This window comes from Peromyscus maniculatus, chromosome 1, assembly GCF_049852395.1.
Source record: "Peromyscus maniculatus bairdii isolate BWxNUB_F1_BW_parent chromosome 1, HU_Pman_BW_mat_3.1, whole genome shotgun sequence".
In the NCBI taxonomy this organism is placed as follows: domain Eukaryota; kingdom Metazoa; phylum Chordata; class Mammalia; order Rodentia; family Cricetidae; genus Peromyscus; species Peromyscus maniculatus.
Genome location: NC_134852.1, coordinates 111,585,953 through 111,603,549, shown reverse-complemented (window position 1 = coordinate 111,603,549; position 17,597 = coordinate 111,585,953). Strand labels below are relative to the sequence as shown.

Genomic DNA, 17,597 nt, shown 5'->3' with positions numbered 1-17,597 from the left:
TGGACAGGGCCTTGGTGAGTTCCCTAAGCGGTGTGGTGAGAGCTGAGCCCATACCAGGTAAATCAAGGGACGTCATTCCATACCAAAGCCACCATGGCTGGTGAGACCTTAAGTTAGGGTTTTGTTAATGTGGGGTATACTGTTTAACATGGGAGAGAGTACTGGGTGGTGGTGGTGGTGGTGGTGGTGGTGGTGGTGGTGGTGGTGGTGGTACACGCCTTTAATCCCAGCACTCGGGAGGCAGAGGCAAGAGGATCTCTGTGAGTTCGAGGCCAGCCTGGTCTACAGAGTGAGTTCCATGACAGCCAGGGCTACACAGAGAAACCGTCTTGAAAAACAAAATAAAGGGGGGGCGGGGGTAGAGAGAGTAACAGGCAAATACTACTGGCTGTCCCATGGAGGCTGAAGGACTAGAAACTGGTAGAACTTGTGAGGTGTGGAAGCCTGGTCTAAAGGACTTGAGAAAGCCTGGCTTCATTGAGGACAGAAGTTTTCTGGGCAGAAACCAAGGTAGGTGGCTGGCCCAGCAGTGGCAGGAATGGAGGGAAAAAAGAAAGAAAAGCAACCTTTGACAGGATGGGCACACGTTTTGAGTGTCCACCTATCCTGCTCCTCCCTACATCCTTCGGGTACACGGTCCTCTGTGGGACTCTGTGAACTGGGCGTGGGCAGTCTCCCTCAGTGTATTCAAGGAAATGGCCCTCGTGGCTACAGGGCACACTTTACATCCATTTGCTCTATCTCAGGGCTTGGCTTCTCAAATTTGCCTGTCCCTTCAGCCAGCCAACTCATGCACCCCACTTATCTAGGATTTAGATGACACAGCCCACTTGGGTCTGTGCATGAGGATAAGAATGTTTCCTAGAGGGTAAGGCAGGAGGGGGGGCCCCATCCATTCCCTGGAATGGCTAGATTAGAGAAACACTCAGATACCAGTCAGGGTGGAAATAACATGTCCAGGCTTCCAGGTGGGTAAGGACGCTCCTGTCACTGTTAGCAGTACTCGACCTTGCTCCTGCTTGCTCAAAGAATGGCTTATTTCCTCATTTGCTTCTTGTGTCATAGTTTCCCAACATCAGGGCAAAGTGGTGAGAGATGATGATGCAGATGTGACCTTCTTGGTCTCCACAGCCCCACCTACTCCTGGAAACTTTTGTACAAATCCCTGTAGCCCCCTCCATGAGTAGAGGTGGGAGCTGGAGGGAAGAGTAGGCATTGGGCTCCCACTCTAGCTCTCTGCCCTCTCCTCCCTTCACCAGGTCCACGAGGGATCATGGACAGAATGGAAGGCTGGGAGGATATCATGAGTGAGGCTTGGTGGGAGGTGTACCAATTTCCACTTCCCACTCTAGCATGGGCCAAGGTGTGTCTACTGGTCCAGTAGGCCTCGCACCACCCCATGGAGGGTTTTACTGGTTCTTACAGTGTTGGGATGGAACTGAGCCTTACCCAAACAAGGCAGGCCCTGTCTTGGTGCTGCCCCTCCAGCCCTTGGAAGGTCTTTAAATGTTACCGAACCTTCTGCAATGCAGAGTCAACACAGTGGCACACACCTGGCTCCACTCCACTCTTGGCCAGTTTTTCCTACAATTGAACATGTTGAGTCTTTGGCCTATTAGCTGTGGAACATGAACTGTCAAGGCCAGGCCCTGAGAAAGAAAAGTGGTTAGATGGCCCAAGACAACCCATTGCGGCTTAAATGAGAATGGCTCCATATGGCTCATTTATTTGAATGCTTGGTCCCCAGCTGGTGCAACTGCTTGAGAAGGATTAGGAGATGTGACCTTGGTAACCTCCTGTGTGTTCATTCTCGTGCTCTTTCTTTCTGCCCGCCTCCTACTTTTGGATAGCGATCTGAGCTCTCAACTACTGCTCCAGCTCCATGCTCCCCATTCTGAGGGATTCACCCTCTGAAACTTCAAGCCCCAATAAACTCTTCTGTAACTTGCTTTGGTTATGGAGCTTTCACAATAGAAAAGTAACTTAAGACAAAGCCTGAGCAGCTTTAGCAGTAACGTCACCCTGAAGGGAAGGAGATTCAAATGTACAGGGGATTAAAAAAAAAAAAGAGTCCTTAATGACTACTTGTATGAGGCTCTGTGGACTTCAATGGCCCTGTAATAAGCCACCAAGCTCCCCTTGGCTTCCTGACATTCCCTCACTGCTTTGAGAGGAGAGGGGTCCATCCTTTAAGAAACCATCTTCTAGGCTGGGTGGTGGCAGTGCATGCCTTTAATCCCAGCACTCAGCAGGCAGAGAGGCAGGCGGATCTCTGTGAGTTCGAGGCCAGCCTGGGCTACAGAGTGAGTTCAGGACAGGCTCCAAAGCTACACAGAGAAACCCTGTCTCCGAAAACAGTAATATCAAAAAGAAACCACCTCCTCTGAGATGGGCAGAACATGGACTGTGGTACCCGAGACCAGACCAAGTGTGAATTCCAACTTTACCTTAGCCAAGACCCTTTCCTCCTTAGCTGCTCTCCCAGCCCACCCATATGGGACAAACAGCAGAGCTTCTCTTGCAGCAAAGCATGAGAAGCTCAGAGATCAACAAGCAGAAGTGGGTAGCAAGCACCAGCCATGAGACTCAACAAATGGCCGGGTCTGTCACTAGTTCTTCCTCTTCTTCCTTCTTCATTGCTGGGGGGGGGGGGGGGGCGGGGATCCTCTCCCACACAAGTACACTACACTGAGCTATACTCCAGCCTTAACAGATGTCAGCTCTTGAACAACTTCCCCGGGATTCCATCATGTTATCTGGTCCGCGTGCCAAACCTGATGCTCCACAGCCTCATACATTGTGCCTGATTTGTGGCTTTTTTGAGACAGTCTTTCTCTCTCATGTGGATGAATTTTATGTATATGAATGTCTGCGTGTAAGTGCACCATGTGTGTGCCTGGTGCTCTAGAAACCAGAAGGTGTCATAGGATCCTCTGGAAGAGGAGGTATGGATGGTTGTGAACCACTGTGGGTCCTGGAACCCAAACCCTGGCCTTCAGTGAGAGCAGCCAGTGCTCTAACCACTGAGCGTCCCCCCAGGCTTTGAGACAGAGCCTTTATGTTGCAACCCTATCCCAGCCTCCAAAGCACTGGGGTTCCAGGTGTGTACTCACAACAGGTAAAAAGCAGCTTAGAACTGCCTGGGGGAGAAGCGCAGGGACTCACTGGCCCGAGGTGGTCTGTGCCTCCCTCACCCAAGAACCACTTGTTCGGTTTTTTTTTTTGGGAAACTTTAATAGTTGTTGAATGTTCTACAGCTTACAGTAAATATCATAGTTACAAACTCTTGGCTTCAACCTTTCAGAGTGATCACTATCTGATCTTCAAAACAAAACAAAACCCAAAGGAATCCAAAACAACAAAGCCAGATTTACACTTCATACACACAAGTGTGGCCACAGGGCTTTCCAAGCTTTACGCTCCAGGCTGTGTTTTGAAAACACCTATAAATTATTTGATCAAACTACTTGGAAGACACCGGTCAAAGGTTTATTATTATAATTATTATTTTTCAATGTTTTTATTTGTTTTTAAAATGTGAGTTCCAATAAAATTTAAAAATTAGATTCCAACCTGTAGGTTAAAATGAATTAAAAAATACAAAATCATACACAACGCTCTCTTCACAGGGATGTTACATGCCATGAGAACAAGCTTCTCTGTCATGTGATATGAAAGAGGGATGCAGATGCCTTGAAGACTGGAAGGGGAACAGGCCCTGGGCCTTCAAAGATCAAAGACAACTCCAAGGTGCAGGAGGCCTAGCCTTGCCTCACCTTGTAAGGAGCATGGTTCACAGGACAGATCCAGTCCATCTGGCTGACCTGAGGTCTCTGGGCCAGTCCTACTCTTTACTTAGTCTGACTGTCATGCATGAGGAAGATGGCTGGAGCCAGCATGGCTGAGCTGAGGTCAAGGATAGATGCTAGGGTTAAGCCCAAAGCAGATGTCACTCATTTGATTCCTGTGGGCTGCTGCCATCTGTAGAGCTGTTGTATCTGTTCTCTTGGGAAAGAAAATGGTCCCCCGGGCTGGAATGGATAAAGGACACACTGCCACAGCAGGGACACCTAAGGACTACGGATATAGCAGCCACAGGGAAGCAGGTGCTCTTTGGCTCTGTGGCAACCAGTTTCAACTCCTGTGTTCCTGGCTGGCGTTCTGACTGGCGTCAACAGTTTGTAAATACCTGCAGGAGAAACTGAGAGAGTGGGACCCAAGTCTGGCTCAGGCAAGTCTGGCCATGGAATGTTGAAGCTGGCCTGCTGGGAATTTCAAAGGCTCATTTGTGGAACCACATGATGCTGAATTTCACAAGTGTTTTCTAGGAGAGGGAACAGGTATAGGAAAAGGACAAGCCTGCTGCCAGCCTGGCATGTCCATAGAAGTCTGTCTAGAGACTCAGGTGTCATCTGACCAGTGAGCCTGGCTGAGTTTCTTCCACTGATTTGCTTCCCTTTGTCCACTCCTACCCTGGCTGCCCTTCTCTAGGTTCCTAGGCTTGACAAGATACTAGGGGCCACACACTCAGCAGTGCCATGGTTAACACAAGATGGAAAGGCAGAGCTCCCTGAACATGAGTCACACATGGGATGATGACTGATTCAGCCAGAATGCTGTGAAGACTACAGAGCCCATAGCAGGAGCAAGATATTTGATATGCAGGGAACTAAGCCGGGTCAGCATGCCTTGTTTGATGTGTCATGTCTGCACAATAAGGATGCCAGAATTGGTGACCAAGGGACTTGTCCTACTTTTATGCTCCCATGACTCATTTCTGAAGGCTATTCAGGACAGAGCATCAAGCCTTCCAAAGAAACCTCTAGATCTCAAACATGGAACCATCTAGATGGCCAGAAAGCACTGGGATGCACGGAGCCTAGTCTCTCTAGGACCTGGTTCTCACTGGTGAACAAGCAAGCCTGAGGACTCCAGTCCAGACATGCTTTCAGAAGTTCAGGCTTATGCCATGTGCCCTTGAAGTGCCTTGTTGGACCTGCACAGGAGCCAGAGAGTAAGAGTTCAGGCTTCCAAGAAGCAAGACTCCCTGCTCAAAGATGCCTGGGACTGTCCTCAATCATCTTCAGGACTGGACAGTGTCACCTTGGGTGTTCTGAGTTAGGTCTTTTGTGGCAACTTCTCAGCTGGATTTACCCCCAGGGCCTATTATAAGTCTAGGCCTAAAGCAGAAATTCTCAAAAATCTGCTCAGCTGACAGAGCTCCCCCAAGTCTCCATAAACTCTTCCTTTGTGTTGGGCAGCAGGAAGAGCAGAGGGTCAGGAATTCAAATCTTGGCTCCTTCACTCATGAGCTGTGTGTCCCTGGGCAAGTCTCTTACCCCTTCAGAGCATCATGACCTCACCCCCTATCTTTAAAATATTGGTTTTGGCAATCAGTGTCAAAGTACTTTACATACAGAGAGAAGTTTGGACTGATAGATGTGTGTGTCCCTGGTGAATACTCAGGGAAAGGGGTATGCACTTCAGAGTCACTGTCAGGGTAACAAGAAGGAAAAAGTGTTTCATCTCATAGGAAGAAAAACAGTTGTTTTTTGGTTTTTTTTTTTTGTTGTTTGTTTGTTTGTTTTGAAAGCATGGCAAGAGACTTTTAGGCTTTTACTCACTGGGAGTAGTCCAGCTTCCAGACCCAAACTTCCTGGCCCAGGGCTGCTGAAGATGGTCACATGGTGCAAAGGGGGGGCTGGTGAACAGAGCCACCTCCACCTCAGCTTGTGTGTGTGCGTGTGCGTGTGTGTGTGTGTGTGTGTGTGTGTGTGTGTGTGTGTGTAGTGATGCCAGTGTGGCAGCTCACGGTGTCATGTGCACATCCCTTGTCCTACGGTGAAAGGCTCTTTCCAGCTCTGGCCTCATCTATCTTGACCACTGGGCCATCTAGAATCTTTAGATGACACCTAGGGTGACCCTGCCAGAGCTGTCTGTGTTCATCTAACCCAAGGCACATACACTGCACTCTGGGGCTCAGTCCCTGTGCCGTGACCCCCAAGCTTGCCAGACTGAACTGGGGCTCTTGTGCTCTTACTGAAAAAAAGGTTAATTGGTCTGGTTCTCTAGACTACAGCATGTCAACACTTGATTTCCACCTTGGGGCCTTTCTGATCTTGAATCACAGATGAGGTCTAAGATGGGGGACAGAGCACAGATGCTTCAGAACATGAGCCTGTGTGTGTATCAGACTTAGAGAGACTAGAGCCAGCAGGGGATTCCTTACCAGAAAGTCCCTGTCCTTTTCTCAGCCTTGGATTCTCTCTGAATTAAATAGCAGGATCATGCCTTCATCTCAGGCATAAACCACATGAACTATGAGGGGCACAAACAGCATTTACTTACTGGTGTGGAAAGAACAAACGTTAAGAAGTCATTCCTAGGTCTCTTTTTGTCTCTTTTACCAGGTCACCTGAAGGCCACAGGGTCTAGGAAGCCTGCCAGGATTCCAGCATACAGCTCCTTTGGGGCCATTTAATTTCCTTCTAGAATCTGTTTGCACTTTTGTCAGGTGGGTGGAATAACTGGCCCTGCTGCTTGCTCCCAGGGCCAGTCCAAGGCTGTGAAGTGCTTTGACACATACAAGGGTGTCCTGTAATTATTACCGCCATTACTATTTTGGCATTTTCAGACATATAAGACATAATCTACAGCAACCTTCATCCACCTCTACAAAACCAAATAGGGTAGGAGGAGGCATTGTAAAAAGCAGATCAACACTGCAAACCTTTGTTGGGAAAGAAAACCTTGTCAGCACCCCGGGACAGCTGAGTTTTCTCTTCCTGGTCCTGAAGTTCCTGGAAGGCCAGGAAGGTAGGAGCCCTAACTTCTGGCTCTTGGCCACAGATGCTGATGGACTCTGACCTCCTGGGAATAGTCAGACTGTTTCTGAGGTCATTCCAGCTCAAGGGCTTCCATTTTTTTTTCTTCCTTTAGGGGAAATAGGAGGAAGGTGATGTCCAAGTTCACATGAATTTAAAATGAAAATAGTTTGCGTCTCAAATGTTACCAGTGATCCAATTTTACACAGTAAGATATTCCTGTTCCACCCAGCGAGGCTATTGGCTGTGCTAGGTGGGCACAGGAAGGTGGCGCCAATCCATTTCCTCGCTGAGTCTAGGAAGGACTTCCCTGTCCTGGGGTCCCTCTTCTTCTCCCAGATGTGGTCTTATCTGCTTGGCCTGCTCCTTGGCCTCCTCTTTCGGTGGCTCCCATTCTTCCTCTCTTCTTGGGATAGAGGGCTGCTATCCTGAGTGCAAAGCCTCTTCCAGCCAGCTCACCAGCTCCTTTTCTTAGAGGATAAACACTCCAGATGTCTTCCCAGGCTTTCCAAATGCAATTTCTGTTCCTGCCATCTGCCCTGTGTGGCCTCTGCCTAGTCTTCAATCCCCACCTTTGGAGTCCGTGAGGGAAAACAGCAGAAAGAAGCCCAGAGCTCACCAGATGTGGGCACTGCTGACTTAATTTTTACAAAGCCAAGCCAATCCATCCCTTGCTAAATTTTTGTAGGCAAAAAGCCAGTAGGTAGGAAGGCTGCATTTAATGCTAATTTACTATGAGGTTCAGAGAAGTCCTTTCCGCTTCTCTGGGCCTCAGTTTCCTCATCTGTCAAATAGGGGAATGGATGAGATGATGAATGCTAAGGTCCCTTCAGTTCCATGAGTATGAAATGATTATTGCTATTGTTTTTCCTTCACTATCCTGACCTTCAGAACCGCCAGCTCCCACCTGGAATGTGGTTCCTTCACTTTGGCCGTGAAATGGCACAAGGTAACCAAGAGCTTGGCCTGCCTGCCAGCCCCACAGACAGACACGTGCGCCCCGGCATGGGGAAGGGCAGAAGGGCAAGGGAGAAAAATGCCACAAATTCCACTCTCTGAGGAGGAAGCTCCTCAGAGTTGGGTCCATGAGGCTCGAGCTGAGGGTGAGATTATGCAGGCACCTGGCCTTCCAAAGCCTCTGGATGCTGGGATCCCACCACCATGCAACAGTTTGGCAGGTCTGAGGGCAAAGCATCTCTGAAGGAAGTGCCAGGTCAGTTAACATCACTGTGCAAATCAGAAGGTCCAGGCCCAGCAACGTGACCTGAGACCTTTCCAACCAGACTGAGCACCCTCCTGCCCTTTCTTCGCACTCCCTCCTCCCTCTACCCTTCCCCAAATTCTCTGCTCTCCCAGGGTCTGAGCCTGGGACATGAAGCTGCTGATAACATTCCTACATAACCAGGTGGGTTTGTTCTTGGTCTGTTGCGATGGTTCTTGGAAGGTATTTCTTCGTATGTGAACGAATCTTGCTTCAGCAAAATGACAATCTGACAGAGATGTGGCCTTCTCAACAGTTCCAAGTTCCTACCCCAGAACCTGAGGGCCACATCTGTTATGCTCTCCAGATGAAATCTAGCCTTTACATGAACCATCGCAATAAACCTCACTCTCTGCTTGTTACTAGACTGGGATCCTAGGGACAGGATGCTTAGGGCAGGAAGAAGTGCAGAGAGGACTGGACCTGGTCAGGGAGGAAGAGGGGCTAGAGCCAGAAGGGCAGTGGCTAAGAGGGAGGCACGAGGGGAGGCTCCTAGGAGATTAGAAAAAGCAGCTTTTACAAAAACCAAAAATCAAAATCAAAATCCTTAAAGATGCATAAAGTGACCCTTGCACTTCCGTTGTCTCTTCTTGCAAATAGAGGCGGTGCTGCTAGGGGACTGCTCCAGCACCGGTGTAGACTTGAGTAGTTGCATACAATGTGACTCCAGATCTGGGGGAGGAAGGGACACTGTGAGAGAGTGACACTCCACAGACCACTGGAGAAACTTCTGGACCCCCTTCCCCCAGCCTGGGAGACCTAAGTGGAGCCCTCCATTCTTCTCAGGGAACAGCAGGCTCTCTGTCCATGGAAATTGTGTTGAACTGCTGAGGACAGTTTAGGGAGCTGGGGTCAGGGTCTCTACTTGGCTGCAATCAGAGCTGATAGCTGCTTTAGGCGAGACTTCAACCTCTAGTTAAAAGACATCTGAAGACCATAAAGAGCACAGAATTCAATAATAGAGGGCAAGAATTAAAGCCCCAGCTCAATTTTAATTGGCTGAGTGATTCTGAACTGTGTATTTATCTAAAAAATAGAGCTAAAGATCGGAGCTTCCATGAGGAGTGTAGCAATTGTAAAGTGAGAACTAAACTGAAGGGGGACATTAAAGAACCTGGAGCAGGTAACAAGTGATGGCTGCTGCCTGCTTCTGTGACTCCTGTGCTCCAGACTCAAGCCAGGACTTTAGGGCAGCTCCTTAAGTGTCCCCTCCCTTCTCCCCTATCCCCGGCCCTACTCACTTGGATGGGCTGCAGGCTTTACCAGTGCGGGGGCACATAGCTGTACGCAGGGGTTCCTTGGGCCCTGTACGTGGGCATGGAGACAGGGTGCGCCCCAATTGCAGTGTGCTGGGGTGTGGTCAGCAGGGTACCTGGGCATCAAGAGAGAAGAGGAAACCTGAGTAACCTTTAACCCATAGCCTGGGTCCAGGATGGAGAGGAGGAAAACAATCTTTTACATGGCTCTTCTTCCTGTCCATGTCCCCATCACCCCAGACTACCTGGTGAGCACTGTCCTTTTTCCACCTTACCGGGCTTCCCTCCTTAGGGTGAGGGGTCTTTTGGGGTGCTAGAAGACAGAATCACTATTCTTAGGAAATCCCCCTTTTATTTGCATGCTTCTCTTATTGCACACATACTGAGTAGGAACTGTTATCTTTCCTGGTTCTATCTTCTACATATACTCACCTAGGTACTTAAGGGCAAGGCTCTGTTCTGCCTTAAGGATCTTAACTTCCAGGACCTTAACAATAGGCTGGCACTGATCAAGTACCTAGTAGCTTGTGTACTGAGCACAACCATGCTACCCTCTTCCTTCAGATGGCAGCTTAGCTAGTTCTTTAAACTTGGGTTTCTGTAAGGTAGTCACAACCCTCTGGTCTTCATGCCCTACATGGTAGTGCCAATGTTTCTAAGGCTACACTTCCCACCTTTATCCCCCAGGTTCCTTAAGGGCAGGTCTTATACCAGGGACTCCTGTTTCTCTCAGCTCTTACAATGAATTTTGGGAATGGTCCTTATGCTCCTGCCTGCTAATTAACAGTGTGCCTTTGTGCCCTTCCCTGGGCTCCCTGTTGCCACGGGAGGCCTACTGTTAACATCTCTCCCTAGTCTCTCCTGATCCAGATATAGCCACTTCAAACCCCACCCCACTTCTCCCCTATCGCAAGCTGAGGTAGCCCTGGTAGCTCCCTCACTCAAAAGCATTCAAGCTTTTCCACAATCGTGTCCTCACCAGTGGTGCCAGCCACCCTTCCATTCTCACCCCCCACTTCTTACATGCCTTACACCTTTTCCATCCTGTGAATGGACCACACTGACCCTTCCGCTTGTACTTCCCTTCCCACCTTCACCTCTCTGCTTGGCCTCCATTCACCAATTACCCAAGGCCTCGCTCAGTATGCCTATCTTGGGTGCAGTCTTCCTTATCCCTTCGAATAATTTAGACTCCAAATGTCTAAAGTTTAGAGAGTGCCCTCCTTGGCTTCCCGGAAAGCCCCCTGCCCTGGCACATGATTTCTCATGCTGGGCTGCAGCAAGTTCCATGACTGTTCTCCAATGTGAGGAATTCCTGAAGGACAGCAAAGGAAGCTTAGGCAGACATTGCTCTTACCTGCTGACATTGCCATGGTGGTACCGGCCACCATGCCCATGGCCACACCGTTGGTCCTGGGGGCAGCAACAGGAGCTGGGTAGATGGCAGAGGGGATGCTGTTGGGCTGGACAACTGTGGTGTGGTGGATGACATGAGGCTGGGCGGCATACACGGGCTGTGTGTAGTAGGCTCCCTGGGAAGAGAGGATAAGGTCACATGGTTCTCGGAGAGCAGGAGGGACAAGGTGGGTGGGGAGCTGCTTTCCCCAGGCTTTAGGCAACCAGGTAAGAGAAGCTCTGGCCTAGGGACACAGGTCTAGGCTCTGCTTTGTCTCACTCTGTAACTGGGGTCAGTTCAGTGCTGACTTAGCTCAGTCTGAAACATAAGGCCCTCCTCATTCCATCTTGCTGCCTGGAGCGGCCATGGAGAATAGTGAGTAAGAGCTTTTCTCTTGTAGCCTTGGCTTTAACATTTAAAATTTTTTCAAAATTTGATTCCAAGGCACTACCCTAGCTGCCCCTAATTTAACAGTAAGGAATACAGTCAGTTTTTTAGCATGGGGAACACCAAAACACCACCACACAGGCTTATGAATGGCATTCACATACTGGTGCGAATGTTGTTGGTTTATGTCCATTCTGTCATTACTGGGTAACATTTCCCAAGGCATTCTGGAGACAGTGTTCTGAAGTGATGTTCCCCTTCCCAGCTCATAAGGTTCTTCCCAGGTGCTACATTTCATGGGCCTCCTGAGCGAGACTAATTCAGAATTCTCTGGTTTTAATGGTAAGTAACAAAAGCTGCACTGTAGTCTTAGAGGTTAGAAAGCACAGGGCTAAGATACTATGCCATACTTGAAAAAATTGATCCAAGTCTCTCGTTTTCTCTCTTTACTTACTTACTTATTTTCCAGGCAGACTAGCCTTGAACTCACTATGTAGCTGAGGATGACTTTGAACTTCTTCCCAATAATGAGATTAAAGGCACATATTGTTATGCCCCAGTTTTGTAGTATACTCTGCATCATAGCTGGTTTAGAAAAATGTTTTCTATTAGTTGTTTAAATGTGTGTGTGTGTGTGTGTGTGTGTGTGTGTGTGTGTGTGTGTGTGTGTTTCTTGCATGTATGTCTGTGTACCACTTGCATGGAAGCCAGAAGAGGGCATTGTATCTCTTGAAACTAGAGTTATAGATGGTTGTGAGCTGCCATGTGGGTGCCTGGAATCAAACCCAGGTCCTCTGCAAGAACGGCAAGTGCTCTTAACCACCAAACCACCTTTCCAGCACCAACAGAGCTAGTTTTAGGCCTTGTTTTGCCCCCCCCCCCCCACAGGGTTTCTCTATGTAGTCCTAACTGTGCTGGAACTAGCTCTGTAGCCCAGGCTGGCCTCGAACTCAGAGACTGGCCTGGCTCTGCCTCTGGAGTGCTGGGATTAAAGGCATGCGCCACCACTGCTCAGCAACAAAGCTGGTCTTTAAACCCCGCAGTACTTTCCTTACCACTTACACCTCATGTAGAAGTGTCTCTTCAGAAGGACGTGCCGCGGCCATGCTGGAGTGTCAAGCAGCTCTCCCCTCCTGCCTGCCTCCTGTTAGTTACATACATTCTCCAGCAGAAGAGTCCAAATGGGGCCATAAGCACACTAAAGAACCGCTCTCCTCAGGTCACAGAGGGCACTGGTAGCAGACACTGTATATTTTTTTTTCTTTCTTACTTGGCTCATAGATTTTATCGAGGAAAGGGAGGGGCGAGATTAAGAGGGGAGATCAAAACAAGTGAGAGCATAGCCTGGCCCAGGCAACAACTCACTGGGTGACCTTGGACCTTTTTCTGTGCAGCCTCAGCTTCTCCACTTGTTCAACAAAGAAGTTGAGCTAGATGATTTCTAATGGTCCTCCGACATTTGGGGCTCTGTTAACCTAAACGACGTCACGCTCCACCCTTTGAGAGTGAGGCAGAGCAAGCAGTCTTGCAGGAATATTGTGACACTTTGGCGACACTACAGTGAAGGTAGCTGTCCAGACCCATGAGCTCTCTTTTCTCTTCCTCATCCCATGCCCCCCCCCCCATCCTTGCTGGAGGCTCCTGCAGAAGAGGTCCTCCATGTGTACCTACCTGGGCATACAGATTCTGCTGGGGGTAGGCACTTCTGATTGGATACATGGCCGTCTGATAGGGATTGGGTGATGGGGAGTAGGGGGGTGGAGCAGTATTACTCTGGGTCGGTGGGACCTTGTATGGTGTCCCTGCAGTATATCCTGTACCAAGGCAATAAAAGAGACCTCTAGTTAGTTGGCAGAACAGCATTGCTTGAAGGCAGCAGGTCCCCAGTAACAATTCCTCAAACAAGAAGGGGTTGAATCCAGCTGGAAACACAGATGAGGACAGACAAGAGAACAGGGCTCCACCCGCAGAGCTGTGGCCCCAGGCAGCTCCCTCAGTCCTGGTGAACAGGACTGCAAGCATGATTTGGGCATCTTTTATTTCTCTGGCTTTCAGGGCTCTCATCCAAAACAGAAGCTAGAACCAAACAATCCCTATGGGGCCCTTTCAGCTGAGAGACAAGCTGGGGTTCAGAGCTGCCTGTGTGGAAAGGCAGGTATGCACTGACAGACGCCCCTCAACTCACTCACTTCCTTTTGCTATTTTCTCATTCTGGTTCCTCACTTAGCACCTCAGGATACCTTCTGTTGTTGAGTCATCTTTCTCTGTTTGCTTCCCCATTCTCTCCTAACTCCTTTGTTTTTCAGTTGGGGTCTCATGAAGCCCAAGCTGGTCTCGCATGTGTATCCTGGGTGCTTCATTCTTTTTTTCTTCTCTTATCTCCCATTAATGGCCTTCATCAGTCACAATCCCTTCCTCTTCACAGGTTTGAAGGTAAAAATGCCATTAAAAAATAAAAAACAAAACAAAACAAACAAACAAAATACCACTTTGCTCTGTAAATCTGGCCTTTTCCTTCTTTCCTGTGGTTGGAGAAGGGTCGCCTCTGCCTCAAACACCTGAAGTTGGCAGTCAGGAAGACATACACTGACCTAAAACCCAGCCCATGTCGGTATCTCAGAAGGATGGACAGAAGCAGAGCTCACAAGTCAGGGCAGGAGCCCCTCACAGCTGTATTACACTGCTGCCTTTGAGTCATCTTGAAGAGTAAGATCTTAGGTTCAGAGAATAACTCGACACAGATGTCAGCAAGACTGTGTTCCTAAGACTCACCACATGGAATTACCCTGTGGAACCTGATGAACACAGGGGCCACATCCCTTCAGGAACTCCCAAAGCCTCCACCCTCTTCTGTGGGGACCTTAGTTTTGGAGCCCTAGTGGGGGAGATGTTGCATTCACCCCTTGGTTCTATTCTAGTTGCCCTGGCTGTCATTGCTGGACTTTTCTGGGCTTTAGTTCTGACCCATAAGACACTTACCAAGGACCCTGTTAGCTCCACAGAGCTTTTTCTACACACACACACACACACACACACACACACACAGAGAGACAAGAATGGGGATGATGCAGGGTGAAGCAGGCTTTTGTTGAAAGAAAAGAGATGTGGGCTTAGGTCTGGCTTTCCGCCAAACTTGGGTAAATAACGCCAAATCTCTAGACCTTAGTTTTAGGAGGGGAAAGGATAAGTCTTTTATAATAGTGTAAATGGTGAATTTCTAAGATAGGATATGTACAAGATTTTTCAAATTTGTTTTACTACAGAACATGTGTGTAAGTGTTCATGTGTGTGTGTACCTAGGGTTTCCCACATACTAGACATGTATTCTACCACTGAACTATATCCCCAGCCCTCTTTTTGAGCTTATTTTGAGATAGGACCTTATTAGATTGCTTAGGCTGGCTTGAACTCACTTTGTGACTCAGTCTTGCCTCACACTTTCAGTCTTCTTACTCCAACCTCCCCAGTAGCTAGGATCATAGGCTTGCACCAACCACAAGGCTGGACAACTTGTTCCTGCCACAATGGTTGTTACAGAGACCATATGATCCTTAAACCTAAAATATCTATTATTTGGTTCTTTATAGGAAATTTTACTGACCCTTAATCTAAAGGTGAAAAACAAGATGTGAGGGCGCTGGGGATGTAGCTTCAGTGGCAGAACCTTGGCAAACTATGCGTTTGCTCTCCAGTACAGCAAATAAAAAACAAAAAGACACCAAAAGACAAAAGAAAGATGTGGAGCGTCCTGCCGGAATTTAGCATGTTTTCTATGTAGGACACTATGAGTCAGAAGCCACCTGTCTCCAAATGCACCACCTACAGGGCAGTGGTTACAAGCAGCATGGGAACTGAATGGCTGACTGGGCCCATGTGAACTGCTATTACTTTCTCTCTCGCTACATAGAAGACAGTAGTAAGCTTCCTCTCCTTGGGCATATGAGCACTTAAAAACCACAAAAGCAAGAGCTAGACTGTGACTATGGTCTGTTCCAAGTTGGAACACAAACTCCAGGGCTTCAAGATTCTAAAATTTTATAATTCTTTAACAAGCCAACAATACAGGCAGCTTTTGTTTATATGCCTGGAGAACATGCTCTGGAATTTCTAGTTTTCCCAGGGAAGATGCATCACTTCATCTAAGCTACAAAAGCAACCACATTACAAAGTAGGCTGTCCCTCTGCAGAGAATCAAAAGGCTCGAGGAGAATGCGGGAGAATTTGGTTTTCACATCTAAGAATAACCTTGTCAGAGAATGTTTTCTTCTCTTCACGTTATGAAACCAGACATACACACTCAGAATACAAATCAATATCTAAATAGCTATGGCACCCAAAGAAAGCCTGGTTATAGTCTGCTTTGCATCTCTAGATGCTTGGGATAGGAAGCAGAGCTGCAGAGCTGGGGGAGATCTTGGAGATCTCTATCACGAGAACTTCAGAGATGGGAGATGCTCCATGGAGAGTGACTGCACACAGACTCGTGCTGTGACCACAGCGTGTCTCAAGCTTACCAGCAGGGGCAAAGGATCTTCCTAAGGCTGCAGAAACCACCCAAGCTCAGGCCTTTTTCCTGAGATCCTTTGAGTCAGCTTCCAGTATTGAGAGTATCTTCATTTGGACTAGATCATTTCAGAGGGCATTTTTGATGCCAACATTTTAAGTTCTTAGTATTTCAGTAGGACTTCTATGAGGACATCATCTGCATCCTGTCCACACCCCTGGGGAACACTGAAACTCTAGGGCTAATATCCTGGGCTTAGACATCATATTTGTGTATCTAAGTAAAAGAAGCAAAAACATCTCATGGATTTTTACTCAAATAAATTTAGACCCAACTCATTCCTTGGTGTGCTAGCTATTTTGAAATGAATGCAAAATCTGAAGGCCACAGAATAGGAACTTGGAGATGTTATACCTTAAAGGCATTTGAGGCTTCCACTCAACCCTCTCTTATTCTGAGGAAGAACCTGTAACCAAAATTGCACAGCTGGCTCCAGAGATCAGTTGATGTTGCCCTGGGCAGAGTTGTCTCTGAGTTAAATGTCTGCAATACAATCTTGGACATCTGGTGCACTGGCCTTTGTATCCCTGTTTCACTAAAGGCAGTGTCATGAGACAAAGGGGTTCTATCACTAGAAGTGCCAAGCCTGCCTTATAAAGAGGTTTTGTTTATGACGCCTGCCTGTTGTTTGCCTTGGGTTCCTGGCTTTAGTTTTAGGCTCTATCAAACGGGAGCATATAAAGAGACTGTACATTAGCAAGATAAAGCCTCTATAGCCCTCTCTTCAACCCTGCTTCACCGGCATAAATCCCTTTCAGTTGTACAGCCCCCACTACATTCAAAGACATTGATCTTCACATCAAGGATACCTTTTACACTAATTGGTTTATTAATCATTTATACATTTATACATTGGGACAAAGCCTGGACAAAACAGCACTATATCTGAATCTTGTCTTGACCTCTAAGTCTCCTTGTTGGTGGTGAAACACTAAAGCACTGAAAAGGTAGGAGGATACCTAATTATGAACAGGCTTTAGCAAGTATTGGTTACATTAGTGTGAATTTGTTAAAGTGCCCTGAATGTACTGTGGCACTAAAAAGCAACAAAATCTGAAGGTTTGGAGGAGCTTTTGTGAGCCTACATGAGTCAGTCAATCCCAAATCCATTTAAAAAATGACATCCATTTATATATTACTTGCTTGAAAGAGAGTGATACATTTTAGTCCTATCTAGAAACTTGACAGCCTGTCTAGGAGGGGAGGGCAGGATATGACTGCTGGACATTTCTGTGGGACTTTTACAAGACTTCAGCACAGAAAGTAAGGATTCGGACACTCAGAACTGCCTGGCTGCAGGAAGAGCTACCTCTGGAAGGAAGGAGGCCCTCATTCCTAGAGATATGTGAGCAAAGCTTCGAAGGCTAGCTTACTGACGAGGGCAGCTGGAGAGAGGACTCTGAGAAAGAAACAGGTACACAGCTCCAAAGTAAGGGAATCAGGAGTCCAATAGCTAGCAAGGACTTTAAAGGGGACCTCGTCCAAGGCCACCATTTTACAGTTCAGGAGACTACTGGCCAAAACATAGCCATGAATTATCCACAGTTATATAGAATCAAGACTCGAGTCCTCTATCTTCCACACCAGGCCTCCTTCTGCTCCACTGTAGTAACTGTGCCTTTATTCACCTACATCCACACTTGTGGACTATGTACATATCAATTTATAACTTTAAATATGTTCATTCAATTCTACCTGAAAAACTCCCCACGGCTGTCATTCCTCTCATTCCTCTTTTTGTGACTAAGTCTCACTATGTAGCTCAGATTGACCTAAAACTTGCTTTGTGGCCTAGGTTGGCCCTGAACTTATGATTCTCTTGCTTCAGTGTCCTGAGTGCTGGGATTACTGTGGGGACCCATTTTCAGGTTCCTGGTGGCTTTACCCAGCAGGTCTGCATAGAGGAGAT

General features: G+C 47.8%; 1 protein-coding gene across 3 annotated transcripts in view; it reads right to left on the bottom strand.

The window, feature by feature from the left end:
• Window positions 1–5,529: 5,529 nt before the first annotated feature.
• The window catches only part of Fam168a (family with sequence similarity 168 member A), a 127,748-nt gene continuing 115,680 nt past the window's right edge, over window positions 5,530–17,597 (bottom strand). For all 3 annotated transcript variants that reach the window (XM_076548333.1, XM_006982135.4, XM_076548336.1), the window contains 4 exons: window positions 12,796–12,938; window positions 10,699–10,873; window positions 9,327–9,457; window positions 5,530–8,757 (listed from right to left, as the gene is read on the bottom strand). In XM_076548333.1, coding sequence (XP_076404448.1) covers window positions 9,345–9,457; window positions 10,699–10,873; window positions 12,796–12,938 — 431 coding nt within the window. In that variant the 3' untranslated portion in view covers window positions 5,530–8,757; window positions 9,327–9,344. The remainder of the gene's footprint in view (window positions 8,758–9,326; window positions 9,458–10,698; window positions 10,874–12,795; window positions 12,939–17,597) is intronic.